The sequence below is a fragment of the Lutjanus erythropterus genome, chromosome 17 (genome assembly GCF_056507025.1).
Source record: "Lutjanus erythropterus isolate fLutEry1 chromosome 17, fLutEry1.hap2, whole genome shotgun sequence".
In the NCBI taxonomy this organism is placed as follows: domain Eukaryota; kingdom Metazoa; phylum Chordata; class Actinopteri; order Lutjaniformes; family Lutjanidae; genus Lutjanus; species Lutjanus erythropterus.
In genome coordinates this window covers 15,092,450-15,110,796 of record NC_139333.1, presented here as the reverse complement: position 1 = coordinate 15,110,796, position 18,347 = coordinate 15,092,450, and the positions used below count along the sequence as shown (strand labels likewise).

Genomic DNA, 18,347 nt, shown 5'->3' with positions numbered 1-18,347 from the left:
AAGAGCGGTTTCCAATTAGAAAAGGCTGTCTGAGGTCAAAGTAAAGCAGCAAAAATATTCTAAATATAATTTGCATTTAAACTGATATGAATTTTTTTAGATGGGCCTTTTTTAAGTGGCTAAAATACATCTTGCTGCTGATCCTGTCTACAGCAGTTCATTGCTCAGCTTCCTCCACTGTAGCTAACATACTGACTATTGATGAGCACCTCAGACAACCCCCCCTTCAAAAAGCAGAACTATCCCTTTAATGATTACAAGCTTTGCTATGGGTCTTTCTTTTTGAACCCTTTCAAAATATCACAGAACTAATGTTAAAAAAAAATCTAATGTCAGTTTTTTTTCTACTAAAAAGTTAACTTAGTGGAGATATGAGGTCTTCACCTGACAGCAACAATACATAGGAAGGGTTTTATTCCAAAACACTATACTGCATATCTGTTATACATATATAAACATAAAAAAATCTTATCACTCAATTATAATAATTCCATTGTAAAATACGTTAGTATAAGATAGTTGAGGGTATTAAAATAAAATCTGAACATGTTTTCATAAAAACATTTTCATGTAAGGAATTATTATATAAAATCAGGTGTCATTTTTAGAGATCCTTTTCTGGAACAAAACTCTTCAAAACCCGTATGAGAACATCAAGACAACAGAATATCTCCCAAAGACTTTTAGAGTAAAGCTGATGCGCTGATGGGTGGAGGCTTGTTGTGGAGGGTTGCACACATTTCAACAAAACAGTCAATTGTTTCAAGACTTGTTGAGGATTTCGAGCCCCGAACACTGAACCACATTCTGCCACGGAGCTCCAAACCTCTGCAGAGGAAAACTTGGTTTCTCTCTTTTCAGAGCTGTGACAACATCAGTCGTTGGGACGTGTGAGTTGGGAGAGGGCTGACTTTCCGACAAGGACATGAGGGTCAGACAATGGCTCCATTGACTTGCTTTTGACCTCCCCCAGCCCAATACCAGTTAACATGAAAAAAAAAAACATGCTTCGAGAAAATGCTGTTGATTATTAACTGGGATGCCAGTGTGTTCTCGCTGAGTGGAATTTGAGCCATGCATTGATTATCCAAACCGAGCGCAGCAGTGTTTTTTGCCTCCTCGGATTCACATTCAGCTCCAGTGTCGAGTGTAGTGCTCACTTTTACACAAAAACACAAACAGCAGAACTGCTTTTTGTTCCACACACATGTGTATACACATGCAAATTCTTCACTTCTTGTGGAATAGCTTGTAGTGCTTTTCTTGCACAGTGAAAGGCCACCAAAACCAAAAGGCTCATTGTGATACAAAGGCCTAACAGGCATATTCAGTATCCTAACATGTAGTGCACTGTGCATGACTTAAAATGCACAAAATTTCCCCTAATTCTTTGCAAAATCCCTGAAAAACTGGCTCTAACTCAGTTGCACATATATTTTTTTAGATTTTTGCAGCTTAAAAAGTCCACAAGTACCTCGTATCTCAACTGCCGTACCACAAAGTAGCTGCAGCCACGGACACTAACAACCACATACATCAGTGTGGTACAATGCCTCTGTCTTCTCCATACAGGATGCCTTTCTTTCAGGGAACATGTCTACTGGCCAGATGGGCTGCAGGCAGGGCCTTCTCTGGCCAAAACAAAATGGCTTTGAGTGTGTTGAAGACCCCCATCAGGTCTGAGACAAAGTGACCAGAATACTAAACATCATGGCTCACTTTGTCAACATGTTCTATATATATATTTTTTCTCTTTTTAGGGCTGTGTGGCAAGGGAATTGATGGGAATACAAAAAAATGCTTCACATGTAGTAGAAACAACCACAGACATTAAACAAGTTAAAATGAACATTAAAAAAAACAAATATCAGCATTTATGAATCCAGTCAAACAGTGGACTCTGTGATAATCAGTCTCTTCTCGTACCATAAACATGAACTCCTTTGCCCATCACATTCTGAGTTATATAAAGAAGCTGATTGGACTTCTCTTTTGGCACTTAAAAGTCACACAGAGAGCGCAGATTTCTGAGAGGGAGACAGGAATACCAATGATGCCACAGACACCAGATTAATGCTACATAGTGTTGAGTTGTGGTCTGTCATAACTGAGTGAATAGGTGTCTTTTGCAGGACAGCGTTGACCGGTATAGATTCAGGTGCTCCATTTGATATTGAGAGAAGATTTACTCCCACGTGCACATACTATTCTCTCACACACACTCATTTCTGTCACATAAATATTCATCTTCCCTTTCTCTCACTCCTCCTTTCCCTCAGTAGAACACAATCTGTGACTCCTCCTGGGTTCATCACATTACTCTCAGCCCCTCTCCTCAAGTATATCCACTCCATGTGTCTGCTAGTCCCAAATATTCTGGATTCTCTGCTGTCGGGGTCACAAACCCGTTCAAATGCCTGGGCACTCCTCCGTCTCTCTCCAGCGCCTCAGGGCCATCTACCGCTGCAGCCCCGGCCACAGCTTTGGCTTTGGCCACAAGGTCCAGGTAGTATGGGTTGTCAAAGGCTGGAGAGGTGGAGGGCCCAGTGCTTATGGGGACCAAGTACCCCGGGTTTTCCACACTGTGACCGGAGCTCAGGCCATTAGGGAGGCGTCGGTCCACTCTGGAGCCTTTACGGGGCAGCGTGCTGGGCCGCTCGGGGATCCCCGGCCTAGGATCCTGAATCTCCTGGTTGACATACTCTAAACAGACGGAGGAAGAAAGAGATAACAAAATATTTTGAGATTTAATTAACAACCAGTTCCTTTCATGTGACAGTCTCGTTTCCCCGAGTGTCACACAGCGTCACAACTTTTTTGTAATCGTGGTTGTGTAATTCTTCAGTGGATGCAATCTCACCTGGCAAAGCATGATTATGAGTGTTCCCATGACTCCGCCTGGGCAGTGAGTGATGAAGGTGATGTGGGTGATGAAAGCCATTTGGCCCATCTGTCTCCAGCTCACCCTGGCTCCCATTGGAGTAAGTGGGGTCTTTGCAGTAGCGTCCAGGGCTGGCTGGTGGCAGTGAGGGGTCGTCCGGAGGCCCGTCCAGGAAGACAGAGTCAGACTGGCCCCCGGCCGAGGGGCTGCGAGCCAGACTCGGGTACTGAGGACTCCACAGGCCGTTGGAGGTGCTGGCTCCTAAAGGTAATGTTGGGTACTGACTACGGCCGAGAGTGCTCAAGGAGGAGTACATGCTCCGAGGGCCGCCGGTGATGGAGGGCTCAACATCTAAGCCCTGATCTCTGCTCTGCTGGAGAGAGTAGAGATAAATGATGAATGGAAAATAGACAAGAAGGTGACATCAGGAAAGTCTGTTGTAAAAGCCCAGAAAAAGCCGAGAACACAGAGCAATCAAAGTCAAAACATCGTCCTTCTCCACTCACCCTGTACGACTGGTGTCTGGAGGGACCATTGGCTTGAACTCCATCTCCCTGAGTCCTGGGTAATCCTGGTAGGTTTGGCTGAGGCACCAAATACTCCTCAGCATCCAACAGTTCTCTCATATTATTTCCTTCCTCTGCTAGAAGCATCCGGAAGAACTGGCTGTCCACAGGGCTGGACATGCTCATCTGCTCATCGTTCTGCAAGACAGAAAAAGAAGGACATGGATAGAAAACAGTAAAACAGGGCCAAAAACAGTATGCTACAAAAGACATGACAAGATTGTAGGCACAGTGGCACGAAATTAAAACATTTTCAATTTGAAACACATGTACCTGAATGACTACGTAGCGAGGAGGATCTCTGGCCATGGCACTAAAATCATTCACTAGATCTCTGAACCTTGGTCGGCTGTCTGGGTCAATCATCCAACCTGCCGTCCAAACACAAAATCAAGACATCAATCAGTCATCTTCAACACTAACTACCAGTATGCAACTCTGTTAGGGATAAGCGATTTAAGCCATAATATTGTAATGAACACTGATTCTATTGTTTTGATGAGGAATTGAACTGGCAACATAAATAAAAGCCACTAATATTTCATATTTATCACGTACAGTTTCCATATTAATAATCTAACTGGTTTAGTGAATTGAACAGACATCAGTGCTGCAGGAGGAACTACTGACATTTGACCATGATCATGTAAACATCGATGGTGCAGATGAGGGGCTGGGGGAGTCGTTCTCCTCCCTCTAAAACATCTGGGATTTCTCTGGCCGGGATCATGTCGTAGGGTTTAGCACCAAATGTCATCAGCTCCCACACCGTCACCCCTGAGAAGGAAATGTACAATCAGTGGTCAACAAAAATCGAACTGCAGTATGCAAAATGTGAGGGCTGAGAATTACAGGTGGAGACACAACTTTGTTCAACATTTTATGTTGCACCAAAAAAGCACAAGGCTAATATTAACAATGCTAATGAGCTAATGCTTATCTAACTTTAGCTTAACAGGTATGAAACCTTGTAAATCAATGAGGGTGAAAAGTCAGTTACATTTCTTTATATTTATTATTTGTATTATATTATGTTTAGGACTGAAAACTCACTCAAAACACTGTCCCTCCTCTGCTGATAACATTTTGTAAAAATTATTTACACCTTGTATTACTCATACTACCATAGGAAAATTCAGAAACTATTTTTGCAGCCCTGTGAAACAGCAACACAGGTGTTTCTACATTTCTTTCTGTCTTTTCAGGCCCTGAGTGATACTGACCGTAGCTCCAGACATCACTCTGATGAGTGAACTTCCTGTGCAGAATTGACTCCAGGGCCATCCATTTAATTGGCACCTAGAAACAGAGACATAGAACATCAGTTTCAATAAATCAGTAGCTCTGAACATCCGCATTCCAGAGGCCTGTACTACGAAGCAAGATCTGGGGTCAGCGGGGTCATTTCAGGTTTCATCCTGAGAGAGTTCAGACACCTGCAGAGCCATTTCATTGTGCTTTTCTATACTGATATAATCCTACAACAAAGAATAAATGAATCACTAAAGCTGTGTACTTGTACTAATAAGATATATAAGTCATATAATCAACAACTTTTAATTATGTATTTTTATTTTGTTTTTATTTGCTCTTAAGTCAGTGTGACACCACCGGAGCTGCAGTTTAAAAAATAAGGCTAAAATTGTCCTGAATGTCATAAGAATACGTCCAAGCAACACATTTAATTTAATGGGATACACAAATGTAATTACAATCAGATCTATTCGTGACTTAATGGTGAGGCAGTGATATTATAAGCCTATTAACTTGTGCATTCACACAGTATGTGTTTTTGTGCCAGCTGTCCTTTCTGTATTGCACAGCTGCAACTGTGTTGCTTTTAGCCTGCATTATGTGTTTAACTTATTTGTGTTTGTATGTTATAGTTTGCTCTTTTTTTATGTTACTGGTGCAACGACAAATATTATAGTGACTTTACAGCTTTAAATATGCAATAATGATTGAGACAGAGAGAAAATGCACAAGAACAGACAAAAACTAACAAAACAAAAAATAGTGACGCACAGAACTTTAAGCATTACATATAATTAGTCAAAATAATTATAATAACGATATTGACATCATGCAATTACTGTGATTTCAATTAAGTTCTTTGGGGAGATCTGTTATAGTACACTTGAATAGAATAATAAAAAGTAAAATATAATAGTTAAGTGTTTGTATGTATACAGGTTTGTGTTAGGCTGGTCATGTTGATAAATGGGCTCCAGCATCTGTGAAGTGAATTTATTTGGTTGTTGTTTTTTTTCTATGCTATTTATCTTTCTGTTGAGATGTATTCAGACAGTAGTAGGTGCAACTGTGATGTTGAAAGTTTGTTTCTGTCTTTCCTGTTGAGGAGTATTTTCTTTTTTTTTTTTTTAGCAATTTTCTTTTTTTTCTTTTAGCAACTAGTATGGGTTTTTTATATTTCAATGGCTCTTCTTGCTCTTACATTTGCAAAATATGCTGCACTGCTGCCAGCTGACTTGTCCATGTTTATGACTGGTCAGATGCTGCAAACACCGCCTCTTATCTGAACATGCTTCTGGCTGGATTGGGGGAAACCCTGGGCTGACTCATCGAGTTGATAACCACCTTCCTGTGACCACAGCGCGATTGTGGTTGTTAGGTTTAGTGAGGATATCCTGGATGTGTGGAGCTTTTTTCATAGTTCAGACCTCTGATGTTCCTACAGTCAGAGCTCAGTCTTACCTTCCCACCATCAGCGTGATATTCAGTCTCGTCTATATCGAGCAGTCGGGCCAGACCAAAGTCGGTAATCTTCACGTGGTTCGGGTTCTTAACCAGGACATTACGGGCAGCCAAATCTCTGTGGACTAGTCGGACTTCCTCCAGATAGCTCATCCCCTACACACACACACACACACACACACACATATCCATCACCCACTAATCCATGTGTCCACAAATATACAAGCTGATCCCACATAAAATTTGAAAGGAAAAATAAGATGATCAGCAACATTCAGACACACCTTTACTTCTATGACTATAAGCAGTAATACGTGTGTGTGTGTGTGTGTGTGTGTGTGTGTGTGTGTGTGTGCGTGCACCTAAATCAACACAAGATGATGCCTCATTTCTTGTTTACACACCTTGGCAATCTGGACACACCAGTTGAGGAGGAACTGCGAGCCAATGCGATCTTTGTTCTCCCTGACGTAGTCGAGGAGGCAGCCGTACGGCATCAGCTGGGTGACCAGCTGCACCGTGGAGGTCAGACAAATCCCCAGCAGGCGACACACGTACGGGCTGGCCACTCCCGCCATCACATAGGCCTCCTGAGAAAGAGAGAGAAAAGATGGTGAGGTGTCGAGAGCTGTATTTATGTGTGCTGGAAATGTGTCTTTCTGGCTTATACTCACATCAAGGATCTCTTTATTGGCCTTTGGTGATGTGTTCTCTCGCAATACCTTAATGGCTACGGGTATTTTCACATTTTCTCCATCAGGAGCCCAAACTCCCTGAAACAGATGATGAAAACTATTCAGAAACTCTTTAAAGATGTAAAGCTAAATTTTTGAATGAAGTTTTGAATGTCTGTTTTTAAGTCATCACCCTAGAAAAATCCAAAATAATAATAGTTGTCAATAGTTAATTAATGTACATTCAAAGATGATATTAAGGAATGTGGACTGAGATTGGAACAATACCAAAAATAATAAAACTGAAAAAGAAAGGAGAACTTTCAAAAGAAAAATAAATAAATTAAATTAAATTAAAATTGACTAAGATAAAATAAAGGTGTTGATCTAGTATTGGAAATTGCAATACTATGAAGTAAGTTGGAAAACTGGTGTAAACAGCTCCTCAGGATAGAACAACAACTTAGAAAGTTGGAGAAAATTTTGCTGAGCTGCTGAGTTCTTGTCTGTTGACATTATATATGCAGGAACCCGTCAGATAAAAGTATTTGGTTGATAACGAACACACAAAAGCTGGATATAATAATGATAATAATGACTTCCCAACCAGCCAAGGTGCGTGTAAATACACTATAAGCTTTGAGTCTGTAACTATTAGGTCCAGTCCAACAACCAGTGCTGTTGTACCGTTAAAGAATTGGCTCACGTACCTTGTAGACCGTACCAAACGCCCCTGCACCCAGCACCCTGAGTTTTTTCAACTCTGTCTCCTTCAAGATGCGCATCTGAGCCTGATTGGGTGACGCACCGCTGGGTGTCAGAGGCTCCACCAGCTGTACATATCAAAGAAGCAGATGGCAGATAATTAAATCTCACTGAACTTACAGCAAATTATAAATCATTATTTGCATTTGTGCACACCTCATGTTCTTGCAGGATTCTCCTCAACGTCTCCTTCCTCTTTAGCTTCTTCTGTCTCCTCAGGTAGAAGACGAACAGAGCCAGCAGGATGAAGAAGAGCACCACGCCACCCACTGCAGCCGCGATGGTTGTACCCGGTCTAAACAGAGAAAAACAGCTCAACACAGCTCCCATTTCTCAAAAGCACTAAGACAATCCTGGTTTAATTTGTTCAATTTCACCCAGATATTGGAGACAGAGTATCTCACCCTGTCCTGGTGTCAATGGGACAGCCTCTCTCATCCATCACAGTGCAGCTGAAACAGAGAAGTGCTGGGTGTGAAATCAGCGTAATTGTGTCCGCAGTGTGTGTGCTTGTGTCCGAGATGTGCGAGTCCACTCACGACAGCGTGCAGTTGGTGTTGCAGGGCAGACAGTGTCCTGTAGCGTTGCTGTATTTCCACACAGTCTGCTGATCCTCCTTCACCCCACTGGGACAATGATCCACACAAAACTCACCATCCTGGAAGTTTCGACATTCTGCACAATGTTCTGCTCCCTGGAGACGCACAGACGGAAACATTTAAGTGCATTTTTCGCACATAACGAGTTGACTTTATCTAGGTTACATTTTGGCCAATTTTGAGTCTATTTGATAGGTTTATTACAGTAGAGACAGTCAAGAAATGTGATGAAAGAGCAAAAGCAACGACATGCAACAAAGTCACCCAGCTGGAACTGAACCCAGGATTAGTGGTTACATGGCAAACCACTTGAAGCACAGGGATGTTCCCGGGTCATATTTTATGGCTTAGCTTTTAATTTTCGTTGCAGTATAAGAATTTCTGTCTCCAGAAAATGCAATTCATTATATTTTGGATTAATTAGGTCAAATGTCTTTGCTAGATTCTATAATATTTGGTCAACCCCATCCTGTTTTAAGTGAAGTTTTAGATGACTAAAAGTCTTGGCATTTTGGTTTTAAATTTATTTTAGTCTAGTTTTAGTTCATAAAAATTGTTATTTTAGTCTTTCTTAGTCATCAAATTATGTTGAACATTCTAGTCAGTCTTATTAAGCCAAAACCAATTGTTTTCATTTTATTCAAACTTATTTCACATAAGATTTTATCTTATCATTATCTAATGAAGAACACAGGTTGAATTATCCACAACACAGCCTACATAATGTAAGACTACCTCCTTACAAAAATCCTAACATTTCATTAACCTGCCTCAAGTTCTTTCTGATGAGCCTTACTGTGTCTCTTCAGGTTTGTGGTATTCTTACCAGCAAAGTTACGGCCACATTGCTTCCCTTCTGATAAAGCAATGCATTCACATTTCTCTCAGCCTCGATGTAAAAAAAACTGGGCCCAAGTGTTTTTTATTGATGTTGGTGCCATTTCATCTTAGTCATGGAAAAAAGGCTGTTTACAAGCATATTTCTTTACAGTTTAATGAAATGCATTACTGCATGCTCAGTGTAACTGACAGTTCTGAGCAATTTCTAAATAAAAATGTAAAATTTTAGCTGAAGAAACGGGTGATTTTGGAAAGGTTACTTTGACATTATGTTCTGGCAATGACTTAACAGACAGGGAAGTCTGATCCAAGAGCTTTATCCTTAAAAAATGAACCACTTCTGTGAGACCACAAGCTTAATTTACTTTAATGTCAGAAATCATTATGGTCGAGTAGAAGATGCATTTTTATTTTGGTATGAGACCCATCAAATTTACCACTGCATAATGAGAAAGACTGTACTTGAACATCTTACCGGGCCATGACAGGAGGCAGAGCCATTGAGAGGTCGACACTCTGTGTGACAGGCAACACACAAAGATCCGTCTGCGTATTCACGTATAGACCTGCAACACAAAGACAGCAGAGACTGAACATAACACCATTATTACACAGTCTGGCATTCGCTGGATGCTTTTATCTAAAGCACCTGACACAAGGACATACATTTTTAGAAAGGGGGGCCCCAGCTGCAAATAACTGCCAGCGTTAGCCGTGCAAGATGACCTGCAGGATAACTTGTTCTCTAAACCAACAAAAGACTCTGCACATTGTGATAATTGTGATGATGTGTTAAACAACATCAGAGGTGCTAGTAGGTGTGTTTCGTTACCACTGGACAGAGCAAAGTAAGCGGTCTCCTCCTGTATCTAATCTGTACGCTAAGATAAGCTAACTGGCTGCTGGCTCCAACTTCACATGTGCTGTACAGACATTAGAGGGGCAGCAAGACCTCAGAAGGTCCAAGATGAGCGTGCCATGTCAATCAAGTACCCAAGTATCCAAAGAGCACCTTAAAAACTCAGTTTGAGTCCAGGAGGTGCTCCTACCCAAATATTTTTTACAAGTTAAGTATAGTTTAAGCACGTATCAAATGTTTAGGCTTCATTTTTGTGTAGCATAAATTCATTAGTAGGATATTTTATGCTAACAGCTTCTTAAAGGAATCTCTCTTCAATGTTTTTTTTTATATTTTTATTATTTTTCTACATTGTAGATTAATACTGGAGACATCAAATTATGTGGAATTATTATCTAAAATATAAAAGATTCTCGCACACGGTTTTCTGCACTTCGTTGTTTTTAATCTTTGATTGCAAGTGCAGAAGACTGTGCCAGAGTCTTTCTGCTTTTTAATGCCAAACAAGGGCCTTCTCTTACATGCTTCTCGTCCTACAAGCGTACAAAAGTTTTTGCTTTTTGATGTTTTAGATTCTTCAAAGTGGCCACATTTTGCTTTGATGACAGCTTTGCACACTGTTGGTATAATCTGAACCATTTCTGGTGTGTGTCCAAATACTTGACTAGCACTGTATAATATAATTTAGACCAGAATGAGTCAGTTACTGTACAAAGAAAATCTGAGTGTTGAGTTGCCAGTGTCATCACATGTATTTGCTTGAGGGCACAATTTAAGTTAAAAGCTTTTAGATTGATTTATTGTGGCTACTCTGACATTTGGCACTGGCTGCCAGTCCAGTCAACTCCACATAAATCCATCTGTTCACATCTTTACTTTAGGTTGATAGATGATTAATTTGATTATTATTTTGATGATTATTGCTTATTACTGGAGGATTTAGAATTAGGGTTATGACACACAGTATACTGTATTATTTGGAACATTATCGCTTGTCTTTTTATTGATTTAGCACAACCACACCCACACACAAATGCCTTATTACCCCTGATAGATGTCACACTGCTCCACACACTCAGTGCCGCGTTGGACAGCCTTGCAGGACACACACTGGCTTGGCCCCGGGCCCCAGCAGCCCCCCACACACAGTGGATGACAAACACGCCCCTCTTGCTCTAAAAACACACACAGAAAGAGAGAAAACAGAGCATGATGCACACAGCACTCTTTCTTGGCCTCTCGACAGCACCGTTACAAGCTTTATTTTTCAAGCCAGTTTGTGAGAGATAAAGCTGCGAAGTTTACATCTGTTACAATGAGAAATCTCAAGATGTCAAAGACTGTGCAGACAAGTGTCACTTTTTTCATTAACTGCAAAAATTAACCACATAACATTAATGAATGTTTAGTAAGAAGCAATTAATAAAAACAGTATTCAGCTGGATTTCTGTTAGAACAATAAATGGAACTTGATCTTGTATATGACCGAGGTATTTAACTGCTGCCAAGTGACAAGTGTCTGATCAAAGTGCAACTCACAGTAACTTTAATGAACCTGGACGTCGCTGTGTTTACCTACCACAGACTTTGGGGTCCTGGTTGTTGCTGACGATGCGGTGGGGTCCCTGGGTGGGATGGAGGAGACTGTCCCAGGGCAGTGAACTGGTGTAGCACAGCTGGGTGTTGTTGTGCAACATGACCAAACCTCCACTGACGCTGCGTAGTGAACGCAGTCCAAGAGACTGGATGTGTAGGTTCTGGACTGCGAGTGAAAACACACCCCTGAACAGAATTTGAAAAATAAATAAGAGGTGAAATAAAAGAATTATTACCAGTAAAATGAAGAAAGCTGGGGAAAATTACAAGCATGTCACACAGAGGGAAATAACACTGCACATTAAGGAAAATAAATAACACAAATGAAGGAAAACCTGCGAAGTGGACACTTTAATTACAACAGAAGACACAACAAGACATAATGTCAGACCTTGTCATATTTTACATTTGTCAGTTTGACCTAGTTTGAACATGTACACTAGATAGCATCTCACAGACTTTAACTGTCGTCCTGCTGGCATGTGCTGCAAGTTAAAGCAGCTGTGCTGGCTAATTATTAGCCTTTATAACCACGAAAGTGAACAAACAGCCTCAACTGAACAACAGACCTAACAGGAAAAAAAACAGAAACTACCACCAACAAAGACGCAAAGCTGCATGGCAACTGTTGCAGTATGAAGCTGCTTAAAAAATCTATAGGAAGCTGAAATCTGAAAAACACATAAAGTAGGAGGAGTTTTGATTTTACTTTAAAAAAATATTAAGAAGATTGGGGTTAATACACAGGCATACAGAGAGAAGAGAGACAGATGTGTCTTACTTGTAGAGCATCCTGCCTCTGATCACCTTCAGGTTCTCAAACACACTCAGGTTGGTCCACTCTTCTGGCCAGGCTTCAATGTACAAATAACCTGCGTAGCAAAATTAGACAAAGATACTAAAATTTGTTGCTGCGTTCCAGGCAGCTCAGACCTTGAAAATTTCCATCCTCCCACTAGGAAAAGTACGCTCCATTCAAAGTCAGAGTTTGTGATCTCAAGGCTAATCCATCTACCCAAACTTCATGAGGAAGCAGTTCTCTGACGTCACAGAGGCAGCACCCATGAAAGTCTAAAATAATACATACTACCTACAGTAAAATTTGTTCTGCATATAAATTGATGCCAGAATAAATTGGCAATGTTATTGGGTGCTGTTAAATAAAATGTATAATGGCATCCGTTACCTTATTTGTAAGTTTTCATCCTTTGTGTCATTTATATATGCAAAGAGCCACTGCAGATGGGTGTGTGCGCACTTTGAGGTCCCAGTTGCACATTTTAACTGGACACCCCCTGAAGTTGGATTTCCGGCTCTGGAGTTTGGAGGAGCCTCACCGACCCGAACCTCAAAATCCAATACGGCTGCTTCGCTCATAAACAGCAGTAAAAGCTGTCATGAATTTGTCTTTTGTGTCTCATTAATCAATTGTACACACACTGCTGTCCAACTTTTATCTGTGGACATGTTTCTATGGTTTGTGTGCACAAAATACCGCATAGTGCTTCGTTATCAAGCACAAGGATTTCATGGAGGCGTCTATCTTTGTTTTCTGATATGTCGTATTGGAACGTGGTCAACCTGGGGTTGATGTAATTCCCATCTCTGATTTCTAACATGCAATGGAATGCAGCATTAGACTGAACTGGAGAAATCACATATGCAACAATTCTGAATCACATGCAGCTCTTAAAAAAGTGAATAACATGGTTTTCTTTTCCTGCTAGATGCTTAAAAAAAGAGTTAAACAAACACTTCCATTCTGTTGTCCTCAGTGTTCAGTACCTGTAATCTCCTCCAGTTTCTTGAATTCACTGAGCTGCTCGAGGGTCAGGCCTGATGTGTTGGTCACAGGGTCCCTGGACAACGACAAAATAAATCTTAAAAAGTTAACACACAACAAGACGAAACATATTGATTATTTCCAGGAATGATCTTTTCTCTCCCTTCACTGATAAAATCTCTGGTTTGCAGGTTATCGCAAGGTTGTGTTTACATTTCACACTTTCATTGTGAACAGCCAGCACACACAAAATGATTTATCAGGGATTTGGCCTCTCAGCTTCAGCTGGTCACGTAGGCTGATCAACCAAAGTTTTATTTATCGTCCACATAGCAACTGGTGACCAGGTGACTGGCTTGATACTGCATAACACGGCACATAAATCCTATCATTTACTCTTCATCATTGTTTTATTAGTACAGTGTGTTAATTGGATTTCACTTAAAAGAATCACAATGAGGAGAAAATACATCAAAGCTACACTAAAGTTCTTTTTCTCTTTGTTGACACAAAGATACTGTAAAGCTGAAGCGAAGTACATTTGAGTGCAGTAAACTAAAGGGTTTGGCTTGGGTGGAAACTTTCAACAAATGTTGCTGTGAACTCAAATATTTGAAGGGTTGAACAGGAGGGATGTGACTCTGTATAAAGTCGTGGGCATCAAGTGCATGTAATTGTTGTTTGAATTAGTTACTTTTTTTTAAAGTACAGGTTTCGCACAGCTTTTCAAACATAAAATCAGGCACCTTTGAGGCAAATAAACTAAACATTTCTTGAAACCTTTATTTTGTCATTTCTAAAACAATTAATGTATATGGTCACTTTTTTATTTTACTAGCTGTTCATATTCATTTTGACTGTATGCTTTGATTATGATTGTTTTGCTAATCGTCAGAGTAAGGGATTAACAGAGGACTTATTTAGCTATGAATGACAAATGTGGGATTGGTTCATTTTAAATATTAACACATTTTGTCAAATAATCATTAAAATTAAGTATTTTTCAAGAGTTTATATGGATCCTGAAAAATGTGAGCTAAAACTAAATCTTTGGCCCGTGTGTCTCTTACCTTGCAAAGCTCTGAGGGAGGAACGCCAGACTTCCAAAAATCTTTGTACACTTGTTGAACTGCTCCACGTTAGAAGACGTTACCATGGTGACGCCATGGTTGTCCATGACCCCGAGGTTGTCCATTCCCAGGCCGTAACACACTGCAATGCAAGCCATGACAAACCATTCTTTTAACCGATACATCATCAATCCAGAAATTAAACTGAACTTGCTAAAAAATATCCTGTATAACAAGAAAAGAACGATCAACAACCTTAAATATAACCCAGAATATCATCAGCGTAGAATGAAATAAAGGATGGTGTATTGCTTTGAACAATAAGGGCATGAAGTGACTGTTACAGTTATAGTTTTTAGAAGGTAGCTAGATCTTATGGCTCTATTACTTTCTGATAGCTGTTCAAAAGAACGGCTCATTGTTCTATTTCTGGGGGGTTAATAGGTTTATTTGCAAAATAATCACTAGGATAATGATAGGGAAGATTTGGATCAAATTCAAACTTAGACATTCCTGCAACATCATTTCATTTCTCATGGGTGGACTAAGTTAGGCAGCACTAAATTACTCGTATTGCCAGATCTCAACGGTTTGAACTGTAATCATTACACAAGGTGATGTCATATCCCTCTGCTTTGTAAGTGAAGTTACCACTTTGAATTTACCCTCGGCATTAAATATATAATATAAATTCTGTTATCTTGCCTTGAATGGGCTTCATGAAGGCTTTTCTTGATGTTTTAAATGATGTTTAGTTGTCCTTCCAAGAATAATCATTTATGAAGGTAACATCACTAGTGTTTTGAAAGTGATGAATGTTGATGAATGGAGGATATGCTATAGTTGTAAAAACAACTGCACCTATGATGTGTATACTACTTTAATCAAATAAATAAATTGTTCAAATCTATGTGGAACATGTCTATCAACAGTTAAAAAATAAAGTTAAATAAAACCGATGCAATGGACAGCCTTGGCAAGATAATATGACAACATGGAGATTATGTATCTGAGTTAACCTTCTAAGTCCATAAAATTCAGACCACCTTGTCTTGAATTGAAGCAAAAATAAATCATTTTTTTACTGAGCATAAATTATTTAAATAATCTAAATCGATCAGCTGTGATTCTTGAGACAAACTCTGGCTACGACAACAACAAGTTACTGCAGAAACAGGTTTGTTGACTTTGCACAACTGACATCATGCAACACATCACAGAGCTTCAGTACGTGCAGTACAAAACATAATCACCTGTACTGAGGCACCATGTCATACACGTGGAGAATGCATAAATTAATCCAGAACATTAGTTACGTAACATTTGAGCCACACGGTTTCAAATTGTTTTTCCTTAGGTTGGACTTCTGGATAGTTTTGGATACTCTGTGGTCACCTAATGAGATACACATTTCTAAAACTGTTAGCCATGTAATCAGCTTAATGGTAAAATTGTCTTTTTTGATCCCAACAACAATCCCAACAACTCAACCTCTTGACCACATCTGCAGCCTTTGTGCATTAAGTTGCAGCCACAAAAATATCTGATTAGATATTTACATTAACTTATAGGGGTGTCCATTCTTCAGATCCACGATTCCATGTTAAGGTGGCGATTCAATTACATTTATTTTGCACTCATGGCTCTGCCACTGTGAGACTACCAAGTCTTCAACTGATCATTTGTTTTAGGCCGTGTTGTATGTTGCTGTGCTGTCATTTACATTTTGATATTCTTTTTAAAAGAACTACACTCTGTCATTTCTGTCAGTGTTGTTTTTTTGGTTCGGACACACGCCGGATACCGTAGACAAAGGTGAAGAAAAAAATACTGGCTTTGATTTCAATTATTTAAATTAAAAGCTCAATTCAACCAATTCTAATCCCCTATTTATCAGTTTGGGCTTGTAAAGTGGTCATTGTATGTAAACAATGTATTGTGTCTGAATGCAAATGTATCCAAAAAGACAAAATGATCTCTACCTTTGGGACAGTCTCCTTCACACTTTTCACATTTCTGTGTCTCATTTCCATCAGGGTGGGTGATGATGACTTCCTGGTTGGCTCTGGGACAAACTAAAGTACAAGCCACCTCCATTGCTAGATAGTTATCTACAGACACAGAAATAAACGATGAGTTCACAAAGAAGATTAATTAGGTATGATTAAATGAAAAGCTAGTAGCCTGAAGCATTAGAAGCAGGAATATGACTGTAACATCACCAGCATTTGTGGAAATCTTGGCAAGCAAAGTGAATAAATAGTCCTGCTTTTCCCCTCAGCATCTAGTATCGTCTATAGCAAGACACTTAATCATCAGGCACAACAGTGGAGCTCAAAATAAGTTCTCACAAGGACACGTCTTGACACAGGTGGCTCCAAAGTTGAACTTTTTGTTTGGGTTGGGTTTGGTCTGAAAGGTGACAGGGTCGTAGATAGTGGGTGGAGGACAGTTCTCTTTACACACGCCGCTGTCGTTGAAGTGACGGCACGCCTGGAGAGAAGAGGAGGGAGGAAACACGTTACTCCAGAAAGGACAAAAGACTGTCTGTCACCACAATGAGATTACACTGAAGATAAAGAAAACAACAAATGTCTGACAAGGTGTGTGGGTATGATTTACCAGGCAGTCTGAGTCTTTCGGTCCAGTGCATCCGGCGGCACACTGCATGTGACAGCAGTCATTGGGAAGATGACCTTTACACCGCTGACAGCCAGATGCACAATTAATTCGGGTCACTGTGAACAAAAATGAAAAGTTAATTGGATTTTTGCCAGTGAAAACCAAACAGTGTCACTGTCATCCTCTGCACATGATGTTAACTCACAGGTCTGGCAGTCCTGTGCAGTTTCTCCCCAGCAGCTTCTGTTCTTACAGGCAGAGGCACAAAGTGGACCTTTGGTAAAAACAAACCAAACAACAAATAAGGAGACCTGAGCACTTATAAAAAAAAAAAAGAGCAACAACAAAACTAAGTGTCTACAGCTATGCAGTTCATCTGTTATTCATCTTCTTGTCAAATGGTCAAATACCTTGGGAAAAAAAAAAAAAAACTACCCTGACACCTTTCTGGCATCAAAAGGGGGTGTGTCGAACAGTTTCCAAAACCGACAATCCACATTTACACCCACTGGTTCAGAGGTGACAAAGTACACAGGGTTTGAACTTTTCTCTCCATCTCTTTCATTTGTTGCATAACCCTTTCTGGGACTTTTTGTGTGAGTGCACCACTATAAATGTCATCTAGGAGAGACCAATGTGTGCTGTTTATGCTGAGCCGACAGGTTTTTCAGCGACAATGCAAGCGCAAGGTTGGCTGGTTAACCTACTAATATTAGCTAATGAGTCCTTAATACACAGTACAGCTGAGAGTGATATGCATGTCATTAATTTTGAAAGCATTTACCTATAAATATTGAGAAATTATTGAAGACAAAAAAAAGTCTATATTATAGAATATATTCATGGGGACCATGGGTTGACCGAAACTTTTTTTTCAGGGCAGATTCTGATTCAATCATTAGTAATTAAAGAAACTGATAAATAATATTAGGAAGCAATATAGATTTGTAGTAAAAATGAAAATATTGATGTCAAAATCTTATCAGTAGGTTTTGTCCAAGCTGTTTATAAACAGAACAGAAAGATACTTGGACGTGAAATACATTTTGCGCTGGTAAAGCATCCCGAGCACTGCAAAACTGAAGCTTGTGCTGTCCTGTCTGCTGTTTTGTGTTTACTATGGCACACTGGAAACAAGTGAAATTTCTCCTCTTGTCTATGATGTTAATTATTTCAGACATCAATTAATCAGGTGCTCACAGTTCGGGGCCCGAGGCTGCAGTCGGTGCATCCCGGCGTGGATGTTCTGCTCGTCCAAAGTGTCCCTCCAAGTGATGTCCTGGGGATTCGGGAAGCACAGCTGGGGGTTTCCCCAGATATAAACCCCACCCAACAGGATCTCTGCAGAGGACACAACATGTAAGGGGAGCTTATTAA

General features: G+C 40.1%; 1 protein-coding gene across 2 annotated transcripts in view; it reads right to left on the bottom strand.

Annotated features, from left to right (window-relative positions):
* Positions 1 to 397: 397 nt before the first annotated feature.
* The window catches only part of erbb2 (erb-b2 receptor tyrosine kinase 2), a 30,479-nt gene continuing 12,529 nt past the window's right edge, over positions 398 to 18,347 (bottom strand). The window contains exons 4-27 of one of the 2 annotated variants that reach the window (XM_084740253.1): positions 18,171 to 18,311; positions 17,176 to 17,244; positions 16,971 to 17,086; positions 16,700 to 16,841; positions 16,331 to 16,459; positions 14,349 to 14,490; positions 13,281 to 13,354; positions 12,277 to 12,367; positions 11,479 to 11,681; positions 10,945 to 11,074; positions 9,516 to 9,606; positions 8,141 to 8,295; positions 8,006 to 8,053; positions 7,758 to 7,896; positions 7,547 to 7,669; positions 6,837 to 6,935; positions 6,567 to 6,752; positions 6,163 to 6,318; positions 4,671 to 4,746; positions 4,078 to 4,224; positions 3,721 to 3,818; positions 3,388 to 3,585; positions 2,861 to 3,254; positions 398 to 2,703 (exon numbers count right to left, since the gene is read on the bottom strand). In XM_084740253.1, coding sequence (XP_084596379.1) covers positions 2,336 to 2,703; positions 2,861 to 3,254; positions 3,388 to 3,585; positions 3,721 to 3,818; positions 4,078 to 4,224; positions 4,671 to 4,746; positions 6,163 to 6,318; positions 6,567 to 6,752; positions 6,837 to 6,935; positions 7,547 to 7,669; positions 7,758 to 7,896; positions 8,006 to 8,053; positions 8,141 to 8,295; positions 9,516 to 9,606; positions 10,945 to 11,074; positions 11,479 to 11,681; positions 12,277 to 12,367; positions 13,281 to 13,354; positions 14,349 to 14,490; positions 16,331 to 16,459; positions 16,700 to 16,841; positions 16,971 to 17,086; positions 17,176 to 17,244; positions 18,171 to 18,311 — 3,515 coding nt within the window. In that variant the 3' untranslated portion in view covers positions 398 to 2,335. The remainder of the gene's footprint in view (positions 2,704 to 2,860; positions 3,255 to 3,387; positions 3,586 to 3,720; positions 3,819 to 4,077; positions 4,225 to 4,670; positions 4,747 to 6,162; positions 6,319 to 6,566; positions 6,753 to 6,836; positions 6,936 to 7,546; positions 7,670 to 7,757; positions 7,897 to 8,005; positions 8,054 to 8,140; positions 8,296 to 9,515; positions 9,607 to 10,944; positions 11,075 to 11,478; positions 11,682 to 12,276; positions 12,368 to 13,280; positions 13,355 to 14,348; positions 14,491 to 16,330; positions 16,460 to 16,699; positions 16,842 to 16,970; positions 17,087 to 17,175; positions 17,245 to 18,170; positions 18,312 to 18,347) is intronic. The other variant, XM_084740254.1, reaches the window with a different exon arrangement.